Source organism: Temnothorax americanus, unplaced genomic scaffold, assembly GCF_048541705.1.
Source record: "Temnothorax americanus isolate GAGA-0224 unplaced genomic scaffold, ASM4854170v1 Scaffold111, whole genome shotgun sequence".
Taxonomy (NCBI): domain Eukaryota; kingdom Metazoa; phylum Arthropoda; class Insecta; order Hymenoptera; family Formicidae; genus Temnothorax; species Temnothorax americanus.
Genome location: NW_027509244.1, coordinates 211,358 through 235,559, shown reverse-complemented (window position 1 = coordinate 235,559; position 24,202 = coordinate 211,358). Strand labels below are relative to the sequence as shown.

The following is a 24,202-nucleotide window of genomic DNA, read 5'->3' as shown; positions in this document are numbered from 1 at the left end:
AAAGTAATGTTCAACATTGCCTCTATACCACCTACTGAAGCAGCTGCACGTCAACACTCCCTTAAGCTGGATTTTTACGAGCCGCTGAAACCGACCGTTCGAGCGACAAAACGGATCACGTGACGACGTTTGTATGGTACTTGGTATTTGTATCATACAAACGGCGTCACGTGATCCGTTTTGTCGCTCGAACGGTCGGTTTCAGCGGCTCGTGAAAATCCAGCTTTAGAGTCTACCATCAGATTCAGCTGTAGCGCGGAGTTAAAAAAAATCCTCAAGATTGGGGCTAGAAATATACAAGAAACGAATAATAATAAGAGAAATAGGATAGTAACGATAAACAATCAATTTAGTAACAAAGCCATGCGATCCAAGCCTGTCTTTTTTGGCAGCACCATATTAGTTTCTGTATGCATATATACTATATATATACGGGGCATTCTCTGTCAACCGGACACCCCCCTCTGCCCAAAATTTGTGTCGACCGATTGAGGTCAATGAGGGCTCAAATTGTAGGTAATGATATGTAGTTTCGTGTACCGTGTGGCCTTTTTGAGAATTCAAGATGGCTATCAAGGTGTCACGATGATAATCAGAGAAAACAAGATAAAATCAATAAACGACTTTCCGTATGCCACACGATCAAAAAAGCTCTAAAACTATTGATGGGATGGTTTTTGAGGTCGTTGATTAACAACTGAAGTAAAAATTCTAAAATTTAAGATGGCGGATCAAATATCGCGACCAAAACCGCAACGGCACCTTATTATGTTCCGTAAGGCTACTCGAATGGGCACTGGTTACGAATCTGCTACCAAAATTAAAAATTCAAGCAATTTCCGACCAGTTAAAGTAAGACCAAGCGTTGTCCGACTAGTTAAAGACAGAGAGACGACCCAGCCAATTGAGGCGAGACCAAGCGTTGTCCGACCAGTTAAAGCAAGACTGAGGGACGGTCCAGCCGGTTGAGGCGAGACCAAGCGTTGTCCGACCAGTTAAGGCAAGACTGAGGGACGGTCCAGCCGGTTGAGGCGAGACCAAGCGTTGTCCGACCAGTTAAGGCAAGACTGAGGGACGGTCCAGCCGGTTGAGGCGAGACCAAGGGGGTGACACTGAGTCAAATCACGACAATAAAATGGGCCGCATTTTGTTGCCGTCGAAACTAATCCACTAGTTGGCGCTAACAGTCATCTGCTCGGTGTGCTCCGTGGGCTCGTTCCGTGTGCTCGCAGCTCGATCGTGTTGTTACAACCTAAAAAGCTTTTGGTTCATATAATTTGTATTGAACGTTTTGAATATCGCAATAAATCAATTAAATTCGAGTGTGACAATTTGAAGCACATTTTGTCTGTCGTGCATATTTGTTTGCTGTACAATGCCGAGCTGCGTTGTGACCGGCTGTACTTCGGGCTATGGCTCAAACCCAGAACACGTGCATTTTTTTACAATTCCAAAAAATCCGGAAAGTGAAAAATTGTGGAAAACTGCAATTCGGCGAACCGATAGTTTTGTGAAATCCAGTAGAGCAGTGTGTGAGAAACATTTTCGAAAAGAACAGATTATGTGGAAGCGTGAACTTTTGGATCCTACTGGACGAGTCCTCGGCGTAGTGAATTTAATAAAATATGCTTGATAATTTTTAACTTGCCTTTGATAAAAATTTATTTTGTATTGTTATTCCAGACACAGTATAAAATACCACGTCTAATACCAGGCAGTGTTCCCTCTATATTTTCATGGGACGAAGTGATAAAGAGTGACCAGAGTGACAAAGTGATTACGACTGAACCGGCTGAAACACCACCTGCAAAATTTCAAAAGCTGGAATCGAGCAATGAACAAATCGATGTCGACGCAGATGAAACTGTCGTTTCTTCAGTTCAAATCGATAAGGTTTCATCGGTTTCATTCACAGAAGTTTACAATGTTATCCGAACAGGAGAATTGAAAGAGGCTGCAGCAAATACATGCGATGCCAGAGTTCCTATGCGATTGGCAGAACTCTCCACCGGAGAACTGTCTCTTCCATCAAGATGGATAATGCAGAGCATGCAGAGCAGTAAGAGCGAAGGCTCAAAATTATTAATTGTGTTTACTCTTGAAAGTGTTAAAATTGACGAGCATTTCCAAACATTCATATCGAAAGCAGTCACGGTAACAGAAGACTTGTCTGTTGAAATAAATGTATATGGTCAACCCTTGAATCCGATAAATTTTGATGTGCCTTGTCGTGTAACAAGTATAGAATGCTTACAAGATATAATATTCACAATTGATCGTCTTCACATATGCACTGGATGCAACGGATCTGCAGTAGAACAGGAAATGCAACGATTACACTGCCGCACTGTAAAAAAAGATTTTACCGGAAGCTGGCGTCACATTAATTGCATTGGGCTGCTTTCGAATACAACAGTATGTCAATTCTGTCGGACGGCAAAAAAAGTATCGCAAATATATTGCGTAGACTAAATAAATCGAAATCCCAAAAAATCCAAGCAACGACTTTCACAGAAAAAAAAATGCTGTGGTTGAAACTACAGAGCAAATGTCGGAAAGCACTACGAGCGAAACGTCAATCTCGTAAAAAAGTAAAAACATTAAAATCAGAACTTCAAGACATTCGCTCACAAATGACACGTCTCACTACGAGCGACCTCGAAAAGCATGTACAGGATGGTAATATACCTCAAAATCAACTGCATACATTAAGTCAGATCATTGATGCTGCCAAGCGTAAAAACTCCAAAGGCCGTAAATATTCGGAAGAATGGATTTTACTGTGCATGCTTATGCATATGCGATCAGCCTCGGGCTACGAGTTTCTACGATCAAACGAGATACTACCGCTACCTTGTGTGAGAACAATTCGAAGGTATGTTTCTTTCGTAATAGTATAGGCCGATTTGTAATACTTGTGACTTTCTTCAAAATAATGGAGATTAAAATATGTTACAATTACATGGCTTTATTTACAACAATGTTAATTTCAAGATGTTTACAATTATTTACACTTATTTATTAATGTAATTATTTACAATTTAATATGTTTATAAAGGTCCACATATTTATCGATTTTAGATATCTATCAAAAATTGATAGTACCTGTGTGGGTTCGATCCTCAATTCTTTGAGGTATTGAAAGTAGCGCTGAACAAAAAAGAGGAATCGTTGAGGCATGGAATTCTGTTACTGGATGAAATGTTGACACGAGAAAGCGTTAGCGTTGCTACGAAGAACCTAACGTACAAAGGATTAATTGATTTCGGCAGTGGTGAAGAACGATCCACGAAATTTACAGAAAAAGCTGATCACGCCCTAGTAATAATGTATCAGACGTTAAATGATTCATATGTTCAGCCAATAGCAGTATTTGCATCGAAAGGGCCCGTGAAAGGTGATGTGCTCGCAAAGCTCATAATCAAAGCAATTAGTCTCATGGAAAAAATAGGTGCCAAAATTCATGGAGTTGTTAGTGATGGCGCAAGCACGAACCGCAAATTTTGGACAGTACTCGGCGTCAATGCATCAAAAGATAATCTTCGCAATTACTTTGAGCATCCTTTAGTTGAAGGTCGAAAAGTATATGTTTTCTCCGACACTCCACACCTCATGAAGACCATTCGAAATCGTTTATATAACAACAAAGTTTTACAGGTTTGTAAAGTTTATTAGATTAGATAATTAAGTCACATAATTTCGGAATTTCTTCATCAGACATTTTCTATATTACCAAAAAATGTTTAGACTCATTTTTCAGAACCAGTTATAAAATGGGAATACATTGAAAAACTTCATGATGTAGATATCAAAAGTGCAGGCCCCGGACAAGCTCTGTATTGTCCGAAATTATCAAAAAATCATTTTGACCTCAACAATTCACTGAAAATGCGTGTTCGGTTAGCTGTTCAAGTATGAATTTGTATCTTTAAAATCCATTACATCCTAAAAAATGAGTTATTTATTTAATGTTTTATGTAAAAGGTTTTCAGTAACTCTGTTGCCTAAGGACTACGATTTTACAAGGGACGCGAACCAGAATTACAGCAGGATTGTGAACCAACAGCAAATTTTTGCAAATGGATGAACGATATGTTTGACGCTCTTAATCGTACAAACCCAATTGACGGCGTGACACCAGGAAATTCGGACTTCGAGGTGAGCTAAACAAACATTTACGGAGTCAATAACATTTTATTTATATTTAAATAAATACTTGCAGGTAATCGAAGAATCATTAAAGAAGTTGGATGCTTGGGAAAAACAAGTACGAGAGAAAAAACTTTCCAATGATCTGTTTTTGACGAAACCAACCGCAGAAGGTCTTAGAGTCACATTAAAATCAATGTTAGATCTTATCACGTATCTTACGGAGCATTGTGGATTTTCGTATGTCTTAACTGGGCGAATAAATCAGGATCCGTTGGAGGTTTGTATGTACACAGGACATCAAGCTTACAAAATTTTAGTATGATGTGTCACCTTTGTGCGAAGGGTGCGAAGTATTACAGGTATAAAAAGATTTGTAATTACGCTATAAAGTACTTTACTTTAAGACAATTTGCAAAATGTTTCTGTTGTTCTCTTTTGCTGCTCTCGTTTTACCGCGATCGTCAATAGCGCTTTTTACATTTTACTCACACTCGTGGCTCAATTTTCTTTTATGTTACGTGTATATCTTTCTTTTCTGAATTTGTCACTGTAGAGGTTTTTTGGCACAATTCGACAAGCTGGCGGTTGTGACGACCATCCTTCAACACCAACGTTCCTGAATATTTATAAAATTCTATCCATGTTTAGTGTTCTGAAACCTCCCAGGACAGGCAATTGTTCGATCACCGTGGACAAACCTGTTACTCCTTTAGTGACCCTTGGCGATTTCAAAGAAATATATAACAATCCTACAAATTCTTCAATCCTTTCAAAAAGTATTAAGGAAAAATTAAATCAAATAGTTCAGCACGAAGATTGGGATATTGAAAATATAATACAGCATGATTACAGCTTGCCCGAAGTAAGAAATTGTACAATGTACTGTTTGACAGCGGATTTGTTAAAACGCATTTGCAACACAGTCAAATGCTTAACATGCAAATATGCTCTTATAAAGCCTGAAGCAAATGGTATTATTCTGCCCGAATCTGTTCTGACACTGTGGCAGCAAAGAGACGGATTGGTACATCCCAACACCAATTTATATCGCTTTGTCCTCTTCCTGGAAAGTCGGTTCGAAAAGTACTGCAGATTTCCGAATGTTTTTGAAGAAATTTTGCAAGAAGTTTATAATTATGATAGTCTCTCATTCCCGTGTCTTGATCACGTTCATGACATTATTTTGCAAATTATTCAGCGCTTTCTTACGATGAGAATGCAGCAATACTGTACTCCCATGAATGCTGATAATAAAAAAATTAATCAGTTAAAAAAGAAAACTTCCAAATTTTGCAAAACGTAACAAAATGTTAATTGTAGGTATTAATTACTAATGTAAGCCAATTGCACGAAAATAAATATATTTTTACAACATTTACACAATTTTGTCATCTTACTGTAATCAATGTCAGTATTTTTAGTTCCTAATCTAATTCTGTTTTTCATCCATATACAGGGTGTTCGATATAAAAGTAACCACCCGAATAGGGGGGGGTAGATTGGGTCAAACTGAAAAGAAAAGTCTCGTACCATTTTGCAAAATTCGCAATAGTTAACGAGTTATTAAATAAAACGTCTGAGCGAATGCGCGCACAAGGAGCGATAGAGGCGGGCCTCGGCGGCTGGCTGGGCTGGCACGGTGCCCGGCGCGCGGCGAGCAGTGGGGGTCGAGAGACGAGCGGCGAGCGGGGCGCGGCGCGGCGCGGCGAACGTCGAGCGACAGATGTTATACACTGCGACGAAAAAGTATTAGAGCCAGCCCATACTAAACTTACGATAATTCCTTCGCGTAAACGGGATTTTCCTTCGCGTAAACGGGATTTTGTAGTAACTTACAATAATTTACTCCGCGTAAACGAGTGAATTATCGTAAGTTACTACAGAAGTAACGCGCTCGCGTAAACGTAGTAACAGTAGGTAGCACACGTATTGGCTATTGCATAGGCATTGCCGTAACGTCTTACGCCTTAGATAATATTAATTAGTTTAGCTTGAATTATGTGTAATAAAAACATTTAATTTTAGTAAATTTAATTATTTTGCATGTCAAAGTTTACGAGGTTTACCACAAGCCTTACTTTAACTTTTGTTTATGTTATAATAACTTTAATGGTGCGTGTCCACCTGCGAGTAAAACTCTCGAGAGTAGCTCTCGAGATTGATTCTCGCAAATGGACATATTTCTAAAGAGTACCTATAACGGAGAATGAATCGCAGCTCTCGGCGAGCGAACTTTTCAAGACCTACTCGCAAATCGACACGACGTTATTTTACTCTCGGAGATCAGCTCGCCAAGCTCGAACGCTGTACGTATTTTGAGAGCTACATGATGACACAAAGGAACTTATTGAATAATGCGGAAATCATGAACCATTGTAGAATACTACTGTGACAGAAATAAAAGTTTTTTTAATTTTTATGTTTTGCGAATAAAGTGCGAAAAATTCATAATTTAAAGAATTAGATAAGAATATTTTTAATACATTCTCTGCTTATTACATGGTCAATAATTAGTAACACTTTAGTTTTACATACTTTGCACGTTTTAATTACAGCGTTGAAATTAAATACATTTTTACATCGCAAATTAAGTACATTAAAAAAAAAATTATTAAATATTTACATGTAAAAATCTAACATCAAGGTATTTCGCAAACTGAAAACTAAATAATAATATCGCACTATGTATTACACTTCACAATTTGTAAGTCTGTAGAAACTTTTAATTGTTGGGAATCTTCAATCTTAAGCTCTCTAATTTAGAGCAGATCCGACACCTGCGATCAATCCATTGCTTGACCCAGAAGGTCTTTTTGTTGTTATTTAACACCCTTTTTCTTTTTAAAATAATGCTAGCCACTATAGTAGCCGCAAGTCTCTTCGTTTACGAGACATTATAATGTCACCACTCTCAGAGATCGACTAAAAAAGTACGTAAGTGGACACAGTTTTGAGAGAATTGTCCGAAAGAATACTCTCTGGATTCTCACGAGATGCTCGCAAGAGTACAATGTTAGAAAAATTACTCTCAAATGGCCAGTGTCAGAATAACTCGAGAGCTACTTTGGAGAGTTTTACTCGCAGGTGGACACGCGCCTTAAAACTCTCGAGAATATCTCTCGAGAGTTATTCTGACACTGTCCATTTGAGAGTAATTTTTCTGACATTGTATTCTCGCGAGCATCTCGCGAGAATCCGAAGAGTATTTTTTCTGAGAGTTCTCTCAAAACCGTATCCACTTACGTATTTTTTTAGTTGATGTCTGAGAGTGGTGACATCATAATGTCGCGTAAACGAAAAAACTTGCGGCTGCTATAGTGACTAGCATTATTTTAAAAAGGAAAAGGGCGATCATGGCGCAGAAAGATATGCGCTGCTCTAACGAGCTAAAGATCCGAGTTCAAATCCGACCGAAAATTGTCCGCGGTTTTTATTTGATCGCCACCTCTCGGAAGGGTTAATGGCAACCCGCCGAGAGTGTATCTCTAAGAAAGCAGAAGCACAGTATATACAGTAGCGCAACTCTCTGTCGGCGCCTTTGAAGTTAGTGTTGTCTAAAATGGAGTGCGCATGCGCGAAATAAGTAAGCGCCCACTAATACCAACTAAACGGCCACGTACAGCAGACACAACTGTTGAGTGTCGTCTTATCGACACGCTACGCTGATTCGTTGGGTCTAAAAGTATAAGAGCCAATCATGTGCTATGCTACTGAGCGGTTTTGCTGAACGCGCCCAACGTCTTTCTCTGAACTTCTTTCTCAATTGCTCTTCCTTTCTCCGCTCTCACTCCACTTTTACATGAAATTAATCTGAATTTAATGAAAATAATGAAAATAAATATTTATTATGTATTAAAAATAAGAAAAAAATTCATAAAAAATTCATAAATGAGAAAAAATAAAATTATATAAATGTGATTGTGCAGATTGAATAATATAAATGTATTGAGGTAAATTACTAGAAAATATAATGTTATATAACATATATTGAACAACCGAAAAGCAAAATATAATATTTTATACATTATACTTATAAGAAAACAATTATAATTATAAAAGATTTAATATAAAATAGTTTTATTACATTAAATGAAATAAATAAATGATTTTTAATTATGCATCCAAAATAAAAATGAGATATATATTCATGCTTAATTTAAAATGCAATAAATGAAATTTTAATTTTAATACAACGATGATATGTTAATATTACATTTTAAAATAATTTTAAGTATATCTCTATACAAAAAGAATATACCCGTAATAAATATAACTGCAATATATTAAAAGTACATGTTTTATTAATAAATATAATAAAGAAACTACATTTTTTATATAAAATAATTTTATTACAATACATAAGAAATTACATATTATGTAGTACCAAATTGTAGTCTTTTTTCTTTTAATTTATTCACTGCTCCATGCTTCAGCTACTCGATCCACCTCAACACAGACCAGAGAAACAGAACAAAAAAATACATTAAATACACTTTATTGTACAATTCTTTCATTGATATGTATCTCAGCTACTCGATCCACCTCGATACAACCCAAAAAAAGAAAAGGGCAATAAAAGTGCAAACTACAATAATTACCGTACAATAATGTAGAACAGAAAATACTTAAAATATAAACAAGGAATCTATAAAATGTAATATTAATAAGCGCCATTTCTTCTCCAAGTTTTTCATTCGTATAACCTTTTGATTATTCCTTGAGGCATGTAAGAACTTAAAAAAAAAAAATTAATTAATTTAATGTATCACTAACAGTATTCATGCCTTTACAAATACACATGCACCATCGCACATACATATATATATACATACATATATATATATATTTAACACACACGAATACATTAATTTATGTAACATACACAATATAAAATTTAATAAGTAACGTAATGTATAAAAGTCTATTAATGCACACTTATTAATACATATATAGTAACGCATAATTTCAACGCACAATATGAACGCATAATATCAAAACACAATATATCAATATTAACGCAACTGAAAAAATTGCACATACATGTTGCCATTAATTAAAAGTAAAATGTAAAACGCAACAATACAATCAATACATTATTAAATACAATATAAGTTAGACAATATAATTTGAAAATAAACAAAATGCAATAAAGAAACACGCAAAGTTATATATAATGTTATTTGCAAGCAAACAAAACATGCAATAAATGAACACACAATACTGGGCAAGTAATATATCACAATCCATTATAAGAATAAAAATCAATAAAACAGTAGCCTCAATAATTAAAATATGCCCGTAACGCATAACTCAACATGACAATTAAACATTATAAGAAGAAAATTTATAAATGGGAAACGTTTAAAAGTTTCCTATTTTTTGTGGTAACCCGTTTGCACGATTTATTATGCAGCGATAATGTATAATATATACGCATACGAAGATATAATTTTATCAAAAATGAAGTAGGGAAATTTGGACATGGCGGTTCAAAAGTTATATTTTGTGTTAATTGGAATAAATAATTGCCAATATTTTTTTGGAAACAATTCTTCTCAAAATTTTTTACAAATATTTCTTCTAATTTATGAATATAATAACAAAAGTCATTACTTGGTATGTTTAATTTCCCAAACAAATTTCCTTCTTCGTTTTCATAGGCTCGAAAAGAACAATATAATGTTGTATTATCTAAGACAGCCGTATTATCATTCATATATTTTGTACATATATCACAAGAATGTATTGCTGTACATCTTTTAATTAAAAATCCGCAAACATATTTAAATGCGTTTTCTTCTGGCAGATCCATTGAACGATATTCATGAGTCGGAATATTTAAAATGTTATGCGCCGATGATGAAGCAGTAAATTCCGAAACAGTGGACTCTTTGTTATTATCTAACGTTCCAATAAGATTTAACATATCATCATTATCAGAAGCACAATTTTGCGTATCCGAATGTTTTAATAATGTTGTACTAAAAAGTTTTTTAAAGGCGCGCTTAAATTGTATAGGTGTCGGATTAAGACAATTACCGCCTTGTTTCCGAACGGAACCAAAAAAATTTTCGACACAATCTTGATTCAATCTACGTGTTCGGAGATATGGAAAATTATGATTTTTTAATGTTTCCCAAAGCTGAATGATGCTATTAATTGTTATCTGCCAGCATTCAAAGCATTTAACTTTTACATATTTACCATTATTATTATTAATAACTACTTTAATACTTTTTATAAGATCTGACATTTCTTGCAAAAACTGCATTTGTTTTTCACTTCCGGTAAAAACTTTTCCATGTTCTTTAGGATTATTTACGGCGGACGAATTTAACATATCGAACAACTTATCAAAATGATCAATTAAATCTATAGTTCCAACGACTTCAGTCGGAAGAAGACCGACAGACATCTGTGTACACATTCCTGCACATACATGGTTACTAAGTACTTGTACGGCATATTTAACTTTCATTCTCATAAAGTTATTTGGGTCCATATGAATTTTTGATAATTTAGGAGCTGCTCTTATCCATTGTTTGACGTCTTGCATATAAAACTGTCTAATATGATCCCACGAAGCTACTTTATTATTAAATTCAAAATTATGTTTTAACAAATTATTTCGGGTTGCTTTTATTAAATGTGGAGTGTCAAAAATGTAAACTAAATTTTCTCCGTTAACTGAAAAAGTTGAATTTTGTGTAGATATTCCTAAATCACGGGACAGTTGTATAAAATTAGAACCCATGTCCGTAACCAATGCATGCACCATAGCACCTGTATTTCTTAATTTAATTATTGTATTAAATATCAGATTTTTTAAAAAGTTCATATGGCATGTAGTTTCTACAAAACAAAAAACAATAGGCACCTTCCAATTACCTGCAATACTACGTGCCATAATAACTAAAGCGCTTCTTGCAGGTTTAGATGATTTTTTATCACCAATGTCTTCGAAACCAATTATTTCATCCCGTGATATATTATAAAATAAATGAGCTTTTAAACTCATTTCATCGGCACATATTATGCAATGACGTTCTACAAGAGGCAACGTATTCAATTTTAATTTAAGTGCTTCAAAAATTTTATCATTTATACCAGGCTCAATATTCCATTTTTGCGTAAATAATTGTAGAGAACGTACAGAAGGCAATGCAATTGAATCTTTCAATTCCCGGTACATTCGTGGACTTAAAAAAAATAATGATAAAGCAAATTTCTTAAATTCGAGATCATATCTTCTGCCACGTTTACATTTTAATTGTGCGTCGACTTGTGCCGCTAATAATCTATTAAATTTTTCCGGTAATAACTTACGGCCTAATTTTATTAGCTGATCGAATTCGTTTTCTTCTTCAACTTTTGTAGCTTTCTTCTTGTTTTCCATACGAAGCCGTCGGATTGTTCCACGCATTACTTTATTTTGCGCCTTTAATTTTTGGAACTTCTCTCGCAATTTCCTTTTTCTTGGGCTATCATCAGACGATTTAGTCGAAACTGCAGGCTTCTTGATAGTGGATGTGCTCCTATAATATATTCCAAACGTTAGATCATAGCACAAAAATTATTTTTAAATATGATATATGTAATTATGTAACTATTTTGCTGTAAGAGACAAAAACAGCAAAATAATATTAAATAAAATCTAAAGTTAAAAAAAATATAAAAATATAAAGTGTTAATAAATAAATTACATATATCCTGACAATTATATTTTATAAGAAAACTTTTATTACATAACAAATAAAGAAAATAAAAATACATGTTTAACTGTAAATTAGTAAAGAAAAACTTACGGTTGAGTTATTTCTACGTCACTGACAATAATTGGGACGATTGTTTGTGAAGTTTCTGCTTTGCTGAAAATATACAATTTTTTTTTTTTTAGCCATTATTGTTAATAAACGTAAACAAGTCTCTTATTAATATAAATTACCTATTATCTTCTTGCACTTGCATTTCTGCAACAGTTGCCTTAGCACATGTATTTCTGCAACAAAAAATATATGTATCATATAATATTTATTATAAAATATAATATTATAACAAATAGAACATTTATATTTAGCATACCTATCTACTTTCTCTTTAACCACATTTTCCTCATTTTGTTGTGTTGTTTGTTCGGGTGCTGTGTTGTCCCTAAAAGATTTTAATTATTTTGTTTTTATATGTTACTTTCACATAATACATAAAAAATAATGTAAATATTGTTAGATATTGTTGCTATTATTTTTTATATACCTTATACCAGTATTATTCAAAAAATTTTATAACTAATTTAATTAAATTAAAATATGTAAAATTAATAATTATTTGTTAGTAAAAACTCACTGTTGTTGAAAACCTGGTCCAAAAAATATAGTGGGTACAGCATCTGGGTGAAGACGAGCCCTAACTTTATTAATTTTGTACCATTTGTTTTCAAAATGCAAATGGCACAAACGACAATTCTGGTGGGCATATTCTGGACCTTTAGGTTCTAGATCCAGCCTTCTACATGCTCGTACCCATTGCAGCCATCTGTAAATGTTGTACCATTTTACCAATGACAAAGTAATGCACACATTACAATTAAAAAAAATGGGTGCAAATTACAAACTTGCACATTGCTTCCTCATTATTACAGGAAGCTTATTTCATTTAATGTATAAATTTAATGTATATGAGAAAACTTTTATTTTATTTAATATATAATTATTAGTATTTATATATATATATATTTTTTTTTTTGGCTTCCTCATAGAAGAAGCTTTGTGAGCAAAGGGTTCTACTTGCACACTTAAAAACTATCAAGAAGCCCGATATCTCAATATTTGCGGAAGTTAGAGCAAATTTACCAAAATTTCTATAACTCCAGAACTAATCAACCAAATCTTAACAAATTATATATGAAATAGGGGTAGAAAAGACTGAAAAATATAATAAAATTAGAAATAGATCAATATCTCCAAATTTGCGGAAATTAAAGCATAAACAAACATTTCTGCAAATTCAAAATTTTATTTTAAAAAAACCCCTTGATTATTAGCAATTTTTATTAATTCTATTATATTCTTCAGTTTTTTCTACCCCTATTTCATATATAATTCGTTAAGATTTGGTTGATTAGTTCTGGAGTTAAAGAAATTTCGGTAAATTTGGCACGTACACACATACATACACACACACACACACACATACATGCATACAGACATTTTTTAAAACTGCAATTTTTCGACGTTTTAGAACATTCTGAACGCATTCAGAAAAACAAAAAAAAATTTTTTTTACGAAAACAAAGCTTCTATGTGAGGAAGCAATATAATTTATATAAAAAATAATAATATTATATAAAGCAATGTGTTATACCTGTCTTGTTCCTTTGGAAATTTAAAAAAATGTCGTTGCACATCAATAAACTTCTTAACGCACTCTGGTACTGCACAGCTTGGCTTTCTTATCGCATTCATTTTTAATTATTATATGCAGCAACACCTGAAACAAAGCTAAGATCAAAGTGCTTCCAAGAGAATTGAAAACTTATATAATATTTATATAGGTTAACTATTCCCTTAGAAAAAATTTCTCTTTTATGTTTCCTTCGCTTTTATCACTTTTATCATTTATTTCACTTTTATCACTTTCTTCACTTTTCTTTACTTCATTCTTTCACTGTCTTTATACTTTGTAAACTCTTTTCACTTTAATCACATAAACGTATTCAGAGTCTGTCAAACACTTCTAACAGCTCTCAATAGCATTCAGTGACTAATTGAGCTAATTCCCTCCAAATTTCTGTTCCAATACAGATAGGCATTTATTTAACTGACCATTTAAATTCTAAGAGGGAGCGAAGCAGAACGGAGAAAAGAAGAGCAATTGAGAAAGAAGTTCAGAGAACGACGTTCAGATGGGGTTAGTGGGCGCTTACTTATTTCGCGCATGCGCACTCAATTTTAGACAACAAGAAATCAGGAGAGTTGCGCTACTGTATATACTGTGGCAGAAGGGAGGCCTCGGATTTTATACAGGCCGAACTTCAGGAGGCTATGGCTTGAACTTGAGCTATAGTGCCGTTGAAACAACAAAAAGACCTTCTGGGTCAAGCAATGGATTGATCGCAGGTGTACATTCGGTGCTGGATCTGCTTTAATTAGAGAGCTTGAGATTGAAGACTCCTAACAATAAAAAGTTTCTGCAGACTTACAAGTTGTGAAGTGTAATACATAGTGCGATATTATTATTTAGTTTTCAGTTTGCGAAATACCTTGATGTTAGATTTTTACATGTAAATATTTAATAATTTTTTTTTTTTAATGTACTTAATTTGCGATGTAAAAATGTATTTAATTTCAACGCTGTAACTAAAACGTGCAAAGTATGTAAAACTAAAGTGTTACTAATTATTGACCATGTAATAAGCAGAGAATGTATTAAAAATATTCTTATCTAATTCTTTAAATTATGAATTTTTCGCACTTTATTCGCAAAACATAAAAATTAAAAAAACTTTTATTTCTGTCACAGTAGTATTCTACAATGGTTCATGATTTCCGCATTATTCAATAAGTTCCTTTGTGTCATCATGTAGCTCTCAAAATACGAACAGCGTTCGAGCTTGGCGAGCTGATCTCCGAGAGTAAAATAACGTCGTGTCAATTTGCGAGTAGGTCTTGAAAAGTTCGCTCGCCGAGAGCTGCGATTCATTCTCCGTTATAGGTACTCTTTAGGAATATGTCCATTTGCGAGAATCAATCTCGAGAGCTACTCTCGAGAGTTTTACTCGCAGGTGGACACGCACCATTAAAGTTATTATAACATAAACAAAAGTTAAAGTAAGGCTTGTGGTAAACCTCGTAAACTTTGACATGCAAAATAATTAAATTTACTAAAATTAAATGTTTTTATTACACATAATTCAAGCTAAACTAATTAATATTATCTAAGGCGTAAGACGTTACGGCAATGCCTATGCAATAGCCAATACGTGTGCTACCTACTGTTACTACGTTTACGCGAGCGCGTTACTTCTGTAGTAACTTACGATAATTCACTCGTTTACGCGGAGTAAATTATTGTAAGTTACTACAAAATCCCGTTTACGCGAAGGAAAATCCCGTTTACGCGAAGGAATTATCGTAAGTTTAGTATGGGCTGGCTCTAATACTTTTTCGTCGCAGTGTATAACATCTGTCGCTCGACGTTCGCCGCGCCGCGCCGCGCCCCGCTCGCCGCTCGTCTCTCGACCCCCACCGCTCGCCGCGCGCCGGGCACCGTGCCAGCCCAGCCAGCCGCCGAGGCCCGCCTCTATCGCTCCTTGTGCGCGCATTCGCTCAGACGTTTTATTTAATAACTCGTTAACTATTGCGAATTTTGCAAAATGGTACGAGACTTTTCTTTTCAGTTTGACCCAATCTACCCCCCTATTCGGGTGGTTACTTTAATATCGAACACCCTGTATATATATATATATATATATATATATATATATATATATTGTCACGACTTTTTGCACTCCCGGACCGCTCCGGGACGTGAGCCGGATCAAAAGGACTTAGGAGAGCGGGATGGTTGGCCTCTCCAGTGATTTCCTCGCACCTCCGATACTCCACGAAATGTTCCGAATGTTGGGCGCCAGACGCGTACCTTCGCGTCCACGAAATCGCGAAAACCTAAACGAGACGCAAAACGAAGTGTGGAGGTGCGTGGAATCGGCTAGCTGGACCTAATCACGGGCGGGGTTAATGAAGGGCGGCGCGATACTCGGCGGGGTGACACGTTAATTTCATACTCAGTCAGATAACAAAGAATATAACATTTATTGAGTACTGGTTGTCGAGAAAATAACAACGTTTATCCATCCATTATAACACGCAAGAATACTACACTTAACATCGCTCACGAGAGTGAGGTTCAACGCAAAATGTCGCGAGATAAGGGTACGTCACGCTTGGATTGCGTGAAACCCACGTCCGGAACCGTACGAAAACTCTGTCGCAATAATATCTTAACTTAACGCGAGATATTCATTTAACCAAGCAAGTCGCGATATCGCTAATAATATTGGGCGCCAGGTGTGGAGAAGGCCACACCACCTTTGACTTGAAGTACGCGTCTAATAACCACGGAACGCCAGGATGAACTACGCCAGTAACATCTAAACGCACGAAACGTGTAAGCGCCGGTAATTTCTTAACGCGAATATAGGACGCAACGCAAGTAATACCGGACGCAAAGTTTCTCAACGCGAGAGCACAATTATCAACCCGTAATAACGAGATCCGAACACCAATCAATACGCTAACACCGACGCTCGAACACCAGAATTTCCCGACGCGAAGAAACGGTAACGCAATTGACGAACTACCGGCCCGTATGCGGCCGTACACCAAGGTCGCGAGGACAACGCAATATACTCGCGATATCGAACTCATTAACGCCTATCGCGATCTCCAGGGATCCGCCACAACGCTTGTACCACGGTTCCGCGGCCACGATACCATCCCGAGGCCCTTCGCTCTCGTTATCGATCGCGAAATTACACTCAATCTTAACATACGTTATCCCGAGCGAGAGCGTGTACCGGAGGGCGGTGTCGTGGCTTTACATATCGCGATTTACGGGCAACCTCACCGGGGATACGCCTCCTCCTGGGCTCCTCGCCGTCGCCTTCCACCACGATCCTCGATCCTCCAGACAAATATCGAAATACCCGACTCGGGGTGGCTATCGCGTATCTTACGAAACGTATCTCGCCGACGGACGACCAGAGAGTGAAAACGCTAGACCCGCTCGATTGCGGAATCGATACGGTACCCCTTCCTGAGGGGCGCGCGAGCCAATCGGGCGCGAGCTTGCAAGCCCGCGGTGTCCCGGCGCAGTGCTGTCGATACGAGATCTTTCGGGGGCGTGCAGCGGTCCCTCGGCGGCGTGCGACTCCTCAATTCGGTCCTTAGCAGCGGACGGAATTCGGTTCTCGCCGGTGTGCCTCCGGTTTGACCCTGGGGCGGTGATCAGTCACCCCGTAGGTCGATGTTTTGTAGAGATCATTTGCTGAAGTCGGGTGTTCACCCATGCGCTTGGGGCCCCGCTATCGGCGGCCTCGTCCGTCGCTGCCGCACGTGCCGCCCGCCTGCCGCGCTGCTCTCGCCAGCCCGCGATCTCTGCTGCTTCCGCGTTTGCCACCCCTCCCGGGTCATCGATCGTCCTTGATTTCCCTCGCCACGTACTCCCTCGAAGGTTTGCCGTGGTGTGGGTGAGGTGCCGCGCGTATTACATTGCAAAAAAAAAGAACGTCATCAGAATGTGGAAACGCAATTAATTACGACCCCTGGAGATCTCGCCGTTGCCTCCCTGGTCCGTCCCTGGGCGCGAAATTCCGCGTCTTGTGACGGCGGCGGGGCGCCGCGACGAGGCGGCGAGCCGCAACGTCACAATATATATGGATGAAGATATATATATGGATACGAGCCGCATTTTGACGCCGTCTGAACTAATCCACTATGTGGCGCTGGTAGTCACCTGCTCGGTATATAACTATATGACACTACGGAACGGACCTACCGGACCTACGGACACTACTCTTCGGTGACTGTGTTCTTAATTAATAAATGTGTATATACATATATATATATATATACCAACGGTTTTGTAATCTGAGGAACCAGGTTCGAGTCCACTAGAGCCATGAATCATGGAAAAGTTTTTTTCCGAAAAAACCGCGCCCCTCCGTGCAAGATGCGGAAAAAACTGGGCTCCGTTTTTTGGCAGAGACGTTAAACCGTTGGGCCAAAAGGAGGAAACAGTAAGGTAGTGGATGAATTGGAGGTTAGAGTTAGGTACGTCCCTTCAAAACGCCCTTTAAGGTCCCTTGGGGTATATAAAGTAAAATTCTTTATTCAGTCCCCTAGTCTTGCCTTAACTGGTCGGACAACGCTTGGTCTCGCCTCAACCGTCTGGACCGTCCCTCAGTCTTGCCTTAACTGGTCGGACAACGCTTGGTCTCGCCTCAACCGGTTAGACCGTCCCTCAGTCTTTCTTTAACTGGTCGGACAACGCTTGGTCTCGCCTCAACCGGCTGGACCGTCCCTCAGTCTGGCTTTAACTGATTGGACAACGCTTGGTCTCGCCTCAACCGGCTGGACCGTTCCCCTATCTTGCTTTAACTGGTCGGACAACGCTTGGTCTCGCCTCAACCGGCTGGACCGTCCCTCAGTCTTGCCTTAACTGGTCGGACAACGCTTGGTCTTGCCTCAACCGGTTGGACCGTCCCTCAGTCTTGCCTTAACTGGTCGGACAACGCTTAGTCTTACTTTAACTGGTCGGAAATTGCTTGAATTTTCAATTTTGGTAGCAGATTTGTAACCAATGCCCATTCGAGCAGCCTTACGGAACATAGAAATGTGCCGTTGCGGTTTTGGTCGTTATATTTGATCCGCCATCTTGAATTTTAAAATTTTTACTTCAGTTCGTAATCAATAACCTCAAAAACCATCCCATCAATAGTTTTAGAGCTTCTTTGATTGATCGTGTGGCATACGAAAAGTCGTTTACTGATTTTTTTTCTTGTTTTCTCTGATTATCATCGTGAAACCTTGATAGCCATCTTGAATTCTCAAAAAGGCCACACGGTACACGAAACTACATATCATTACCTACAATTTGAGCCCTTATTGACCTCAATCAGTCGACACAAATTTTGGGCAGAAGGGGGTGTCCGGTTGACAAAGAATGCCCTATTATACATATAAATTTTTCCACTGCGCGCCGATTAAATTTTCGGACTTAAAATTAAGTAATTGTTTAGAATTAAAAACCCCTTTCCTCCTCGGAGTTAAATCAACTCGATTTAATTATCTAAAAACTGTAAAGAAATTTATTGCGAAAAATATGACCTCAGCCAGGGTTCGAACCTGGAACCTCCCTCATTCCGTGTAGGGCGTCGTACCAATTCGACCACCGAGGCATGTGGTAATATTCATCGCAATAACTGGTTAATAATAGTTTGAGACGTTTTTTTCAGACGACGTGAATATATAATAATAAGAGAAATAGGATTGTAACGATTAACAATGAATTTAGTAACAAAGCCATGCGATCCAAGCCTAGGTCTTTTTTGGCAGCACCATATTGGTTTCTGTTTGCGTATATACTATATGTTTGGCGCTCACCAAACTGTAGTTAGATGCATGTATTGTTTAGTCTCATTACTCGTTGTACATAATATTCTTGCGTACCTAGTCTTAAGTATTTCGGTGACTCGCGCGAAACGTCGGCGGATCGCGATCAACGCGGAATCGATAATCGCGCGACTCACCAATCGGTGCTGCCCTCGCTCACCCCACGAGGGCACCCGCCTGAAGAACAAGTACTCGCTCGCGACACTGTTCCAGCGCCGCGAGCCCTCAGCACTCATTGTTACGCCGGCTCATCGTTACGACGTCTGATCGTTACGACGTCTCGGAGCACGGAGAGATTAACGGAGCGCAGATAGAGTATCGGAGCAGAGAGACTTGTGCTAATATTCGGAGTCGCGAGATCATCCGCTCGCTCCCGGATAGTGCGGTCGCCCACTTTCTCGGCTTGTCTGTGTGCTGCCTTTACTTGCTTCCTCCTGCTTGCTTGCTGCCTGCCTTAAATTACTGCTGCCTGCCTCGCTTTCGCCTTGCTTGCTGCCCTGCCTGCGTTGCTGCATGAGCCCGATCGCGACCGAGACGAGACCGCCTGGAGTCGACGGCACAACGAACGGTGAGTCGCATTTGTTTAACTTAATTTTCGCTTTGGGGAGACTTTGCACATCCCCCCTGGTCCTTCGAGCTTCGCTTTATCGCAAATCCGGGTACGGCTCTACCGCCCCCCGAGCACTATATATATACATATAAATTTTTCCAAACTACTGCGCGCCTATTAAATTTTCGGACTTAAAACACAGTAATTGTTTAGAATTTAATTGGCGCGCAGTGGTTTGGAAAAATTTATATGTATATATGTTACAGTTAAAACCCGATAATCGTCAAAACCCGAATTTACTGGTAAATTCTAGTTTTAACTAAGCCAGCTTGGCAATTCGCGTTCTAGCTGAAATAATTTAGTCAAAACTAGAATTGACCGAGTGCTTTAGTATATTCGCGTATTAACTGAAAAAATTTAGTTAAAACTAGAATTAACCGACTGCTTTTTATTAAATTCACGGTCTAACGTGTTTCTCTTACAGTCAAAACGCGAAATCTTTTAATCGGCAATGCCATACATACATGTGTTACGCCCAAACACCGAAATCGCTCAGTGAGCGAAAAAAACATCCACAACGCGATGTGTGCATTTGAGAAACGTCCACGACGCGTTCTGCATAACTTGCATGTACTTTAAGTTATGAAGCGAGGTCCACGCTGCCTACCGGCGGAGGTGGATGCGGGAGGGGGGTCCGAAGGCCCCTCCTTGCATCTCCTGCGCGCGCGCGCGTGTGTGTGTGAATGACGCGCTTTAAAAGTATTTAAGTGTTTAAAGCACGTCAACTAACCTATGTAGGTTAGTGACGCGCTTTAAAAGTATTTAACTGTTTAAAGCGTGTCACTAACTTACATAGGTTGGTTGACGCGTTTTAAAAGTATTTAACTGTTTAAAACGCGTAACTAACCTACATAGGTTAGTTGACGCGCTTTAAACACTTAAATACTTTTAAAGGGCGTCACACACACACACACACACACACACACACACACACACACACACACACACACACACACACACACACACACACGCGCGCGCGCGGGGGGGGGTGCAAGGGGGGCTTTCGTCTTCCCTCCCGCACCCACCTCCACCGGTAGGCAGCGTGGACCTTGCTTTATAACTTAAAGTACATGCAAGTTATGCAGAATGCGTCGTGGACGTTTCTCAAATGCACACATCGCGTTGTGGATGATCAGCACCGTCCACAACGCGTCGTGGACGTTTCTTAAATGCACACATCGCGTTGTGGACGATCAGCACCGTCCACAACTGTACTGACTTGCACGACTGCACGTATTAGACAATTGACAAGCGCGCCGGCGACACGTTAGAACGCGAATTCACTAAGAGAGCAATCAGTTAATTCTAGTTTTAACTAAATTATTTTAGTTAAAACGCGAATTTACTAAAGCAGTCAGTTAATTCTAGCTTCAACTGAATTATTTTAGTTAAAACGCGAATGTACTAAAGCATTCGGTCAATTCTAGTTTTAACTAAATTCTTTCAGTTAGAACGCGAATTACCGAAAGGGCTTAGTTAAAACTAGAATTTACCAGTAAATTCGGGTTTTTTAACGGATTTCGGGTTTTAACTGTAACATATATATATGTATAGTATATATACTGTGACGTTGCGGCCCGCCGCTTCGTGGCAGCGCCCCGCCGCCGTCCCAAGGCGCGGAATTTTGCGCCCAGGGACGAGCCAGAGAGGCGACGACGAGATCTCCAGAGGCCAAAAATCGATATCGTTTCCGCGTTTTGACTATTCTCTTATTTTCATGTGTAATCATAATGCGCGCGGCGCCTCACCCACACCACGGCGAGTCTTCGAGGGAGTACCGATAACGAGAGGGGTCCGGGAGGACCAAGGACCGAGGAGGGGTGGCGAGAGCGGGAGCTACCTGGATCGCGGGCGGCGAGAGCAACGCGGCAGGCGTGCGGCGAATGAGGCAGCGATGGGCAAGGCCGCCGATAGCGGGGCCCCAAGCGCCTGGGGAAAACCCGGCCTCAGCAAGTTACCTCCACGCAATACCGGCCCGCGGGGTGGCTGGCCACCGCCCCGGGGTCAAATCGGAGGCACACCGGCCAGAACAAAGTCCAGTCTGCTGCCCAGGGACAAATTGGAGGAATCGCGACGCCGCCGAGGGACCGTTGCGCGTCCCCAAAGGATCCACCTTACGACGATCCTGCGTTAGAATATCGCGCGAGCTTGCAAGCTCGCTCTCGATTGGTTGGCGCGCCCCTACGGAAGGGGGTGCCGCATCGATTCTGTTATCGAGCGGATCTAGCGAGACACTCTCTGGTCGTCCGTCGGCGAGTGCGAACGTTCTCTTTAAGATACGCGATAGCCACCCCGAGTCGGGAAAATCGGTTACGCTGCGACGATCCTCCGTACGAGGTGACGGCGAGGAGCCCTACGAGGAGACATCACATCGGTGAGGTTGCCCGCAGTATTTAATATCGGGATGTAAAGCCACGACGCGACGCCGCCCTCCGGTGCACGCTCCCGTCCGGAAAAACGTTGTAACATCGCGACGCGTACGGTCCCTTGAGACCGCGCATCGAATGGCGATCGACAGCGAGAGCGAAGGGCCTCGGGATGGTATCGTGGCCGCGGAATGGAGATAAAGACGCGATGGCGAGCCTCTGGAGATCGCGATAGATTCGTGGCGAAATCCGTTACTGCGAGTCCATTTCGTATAATGTCCGCGCTCGTGATTGTGTCTCGCGCCTTCCGTGTTCACGGCGTATCGGATTACCCAATATTACTTAGGTTGCATTGTAGCCCGCGTCGGTACATCATTCGCGTTAATCGGCCGTCTGTGAGTGGCTAATTGCCTCAGAGAATCGTGCGTGTTAGGATAGTTATGTTTGGATGCGTTGTTCGGTGATTGCGTGTTATTATTGCTCGCGGTAATCCCGCACATTTTTCCTCGCGTTCCTTCCAGTATTTTGCGCTACGCCGAGTAGCTCGGCGTCTCATTTTTGCGTTCGGAAATCACTGAGGACAGTGTATTGTATTCGCCCGAATGACTGGCGCTACCCTTGGTCATTTCTCGCGTTAGATTAAGTCCGTATTTTCGCGTTTGTTATAGTATTCCGCGTCTCCTCGCGATCGCGCCGAAATTAATCTCGCGTTATTGTGTTGCGTTCGGTCATCATTACGTTGGGACGTGGCTTACGCCACGATCCCTACTTGCGTTAGGCTTAAGATAATTGGCGACAGAATTCTCGTGCGACTCCCGGCGTTGCGTTCACGCGCTCCGAGCGTGAGGTATCGTCCTCTCGCGATCTTTCCTGCGAGATCTTATTTTCTATTTCCGTGATTATTTCATGTTTACTGTTGAGGTTCCATATTAATTGTCAGTTTCGTCATACTGTATCTCTCTGATCTAATCGTCGCGCCTTCTGCGCGTTACTATACGATAACGCAGTACTTCGTTCATTCTCGTGTCCGCGCTACCATTATTTCTTTTTGTTTCATTTCTGACGTCGCGCAATTGATTATATGATTTGTCTGATTAACCAAAGCCGAATCGGCCTTTATTGTTTCACGCGCGAATTTCTAACGAATAAATGTTATTTTGATTTATTAATTGCTTGAGTTCGGGACCTTATTTATGGCGTGTCACCCCGCCGAATATCGCGCCGCCCTTCATCACCCCCGCCCCAGCCCTTAGGTCGAGCTAGCCGATTCCTCGCACATCCGCACGTCTCGCTTTGCGTCTCGTTTTGGGGTTTTCTTTCGCGATTCCGCGGACGCGCGTTGACGCGTCTGGCGCCCAACGGTAAATTCGTTTCGCGAAGTGTCGGAGGTGCGAGGGAATCGTCGGAGAGGCCCGTCATCCCGCTCTCCTTACTCTTTTTGATCCGGCCCACGTCCCGGAGCGGTCCGGGAGTGAAAAAGTCGTGACAATGCATACAAAAACCAATATGGTGCTGCCAAAAAAGACCTAGGCTTGGATCGCATGGCTTTGTTACTAAATTGATACAAGAAATGGTTTATTTCCAGTTCCTTCAATGAAGGAAGCCGCTCCGCAGGATATTTTGAAGATTTTCTGCAAATGCACAAAAGGCTGCAAAGCGAATTGCTGTTGCAGAAAAGCTGGATTGCGATGCTCTGTGACTTGTTTCAACTGTCGAAGTCTGTACACGCCCCGAATAGAACGTGGGCTTATATTGGTGTTAAGGAGACAAGAATTCGATTTCGTTCAGAAAGTTTAGTTGATATATTTATCTCACAGTATTTTCTAAGGTGAAATATCAAGTCATTCGATAGATTATTAAATACGTAAGAATTCAAATAAGTCATAAAGAAGAATTCATAAATA

At 39.7% G+C, this 24,202-nt stretch overlaps 1 protein-coding gene and 1 long non-coding RNA gene across 2 annotated transcripts; one reads left to right on the top strand and one right to left on the bottom strand.

Moving 5' to 3' along the window:
• Positions 1-273: 273 nt before the first annotated feature.
• Positions 274-5,507, top strand: LOC143908686 (uncharacterized). Its single transcript, XM_077426438.1, has 6 exons — positions 274-1,609; positions 1,684-2,875; positions 3,082-3,657; positions 3,748-3,912; positions 3,985-4,158; positions 4,223-5,507. Exons 1-2 carry the CDS (start codon positions 1,376-1,378, stop codon positions 2,470-2,472), a joined length of 1,023 nt encoding a protein of 340 aa, XP_077282564.1. The 5' UTR covers positions 274-1,375; the 3' UTR covers positions 2,473-2,875; positions 3,082-3,657; positions 3,748-3,912; positions 3,985-4,158; positions 4,223-5,507.
• A 10,158-nt stretch (positions 5,508-15,665) lies between these two features.
• On the bottom strand, positions 15,666-17,170 carry LOC143908683 (uncharacterized). Its single transcript, XR_013260212.1, has 2 exons — positions 16,777-17,170; positions 15,666-15,815 (listed from the first exon to the last, which is right to left on the bottom strand). It is a non-coding gene; the product is annotated as an uncharacterized LOC143908683 (long non-coding RNA).
• Between the last annotated feature and the right edge of the window lie 7,032 nt (positions 17,171-24,202).

What these genes read in the sequence shown, in the direction of transcription:
- LOC143908686 (XM_077426438.1), top strand. Translation starts at nt 1,376, where the DNA reads ATGCCGAGCTGCGTTGTGACCGGCTGTACTTCGGGCTATGGCTCAAAC. An exon ending in CTGGACGAGTCCTCGGCGTA is followed by an intron (nt 1,610 to 1,683) that starts GTGAATTTAATA and finishes TTGTTATTCCAG; the next exon opens with ACACAGTATAAAATACCACG.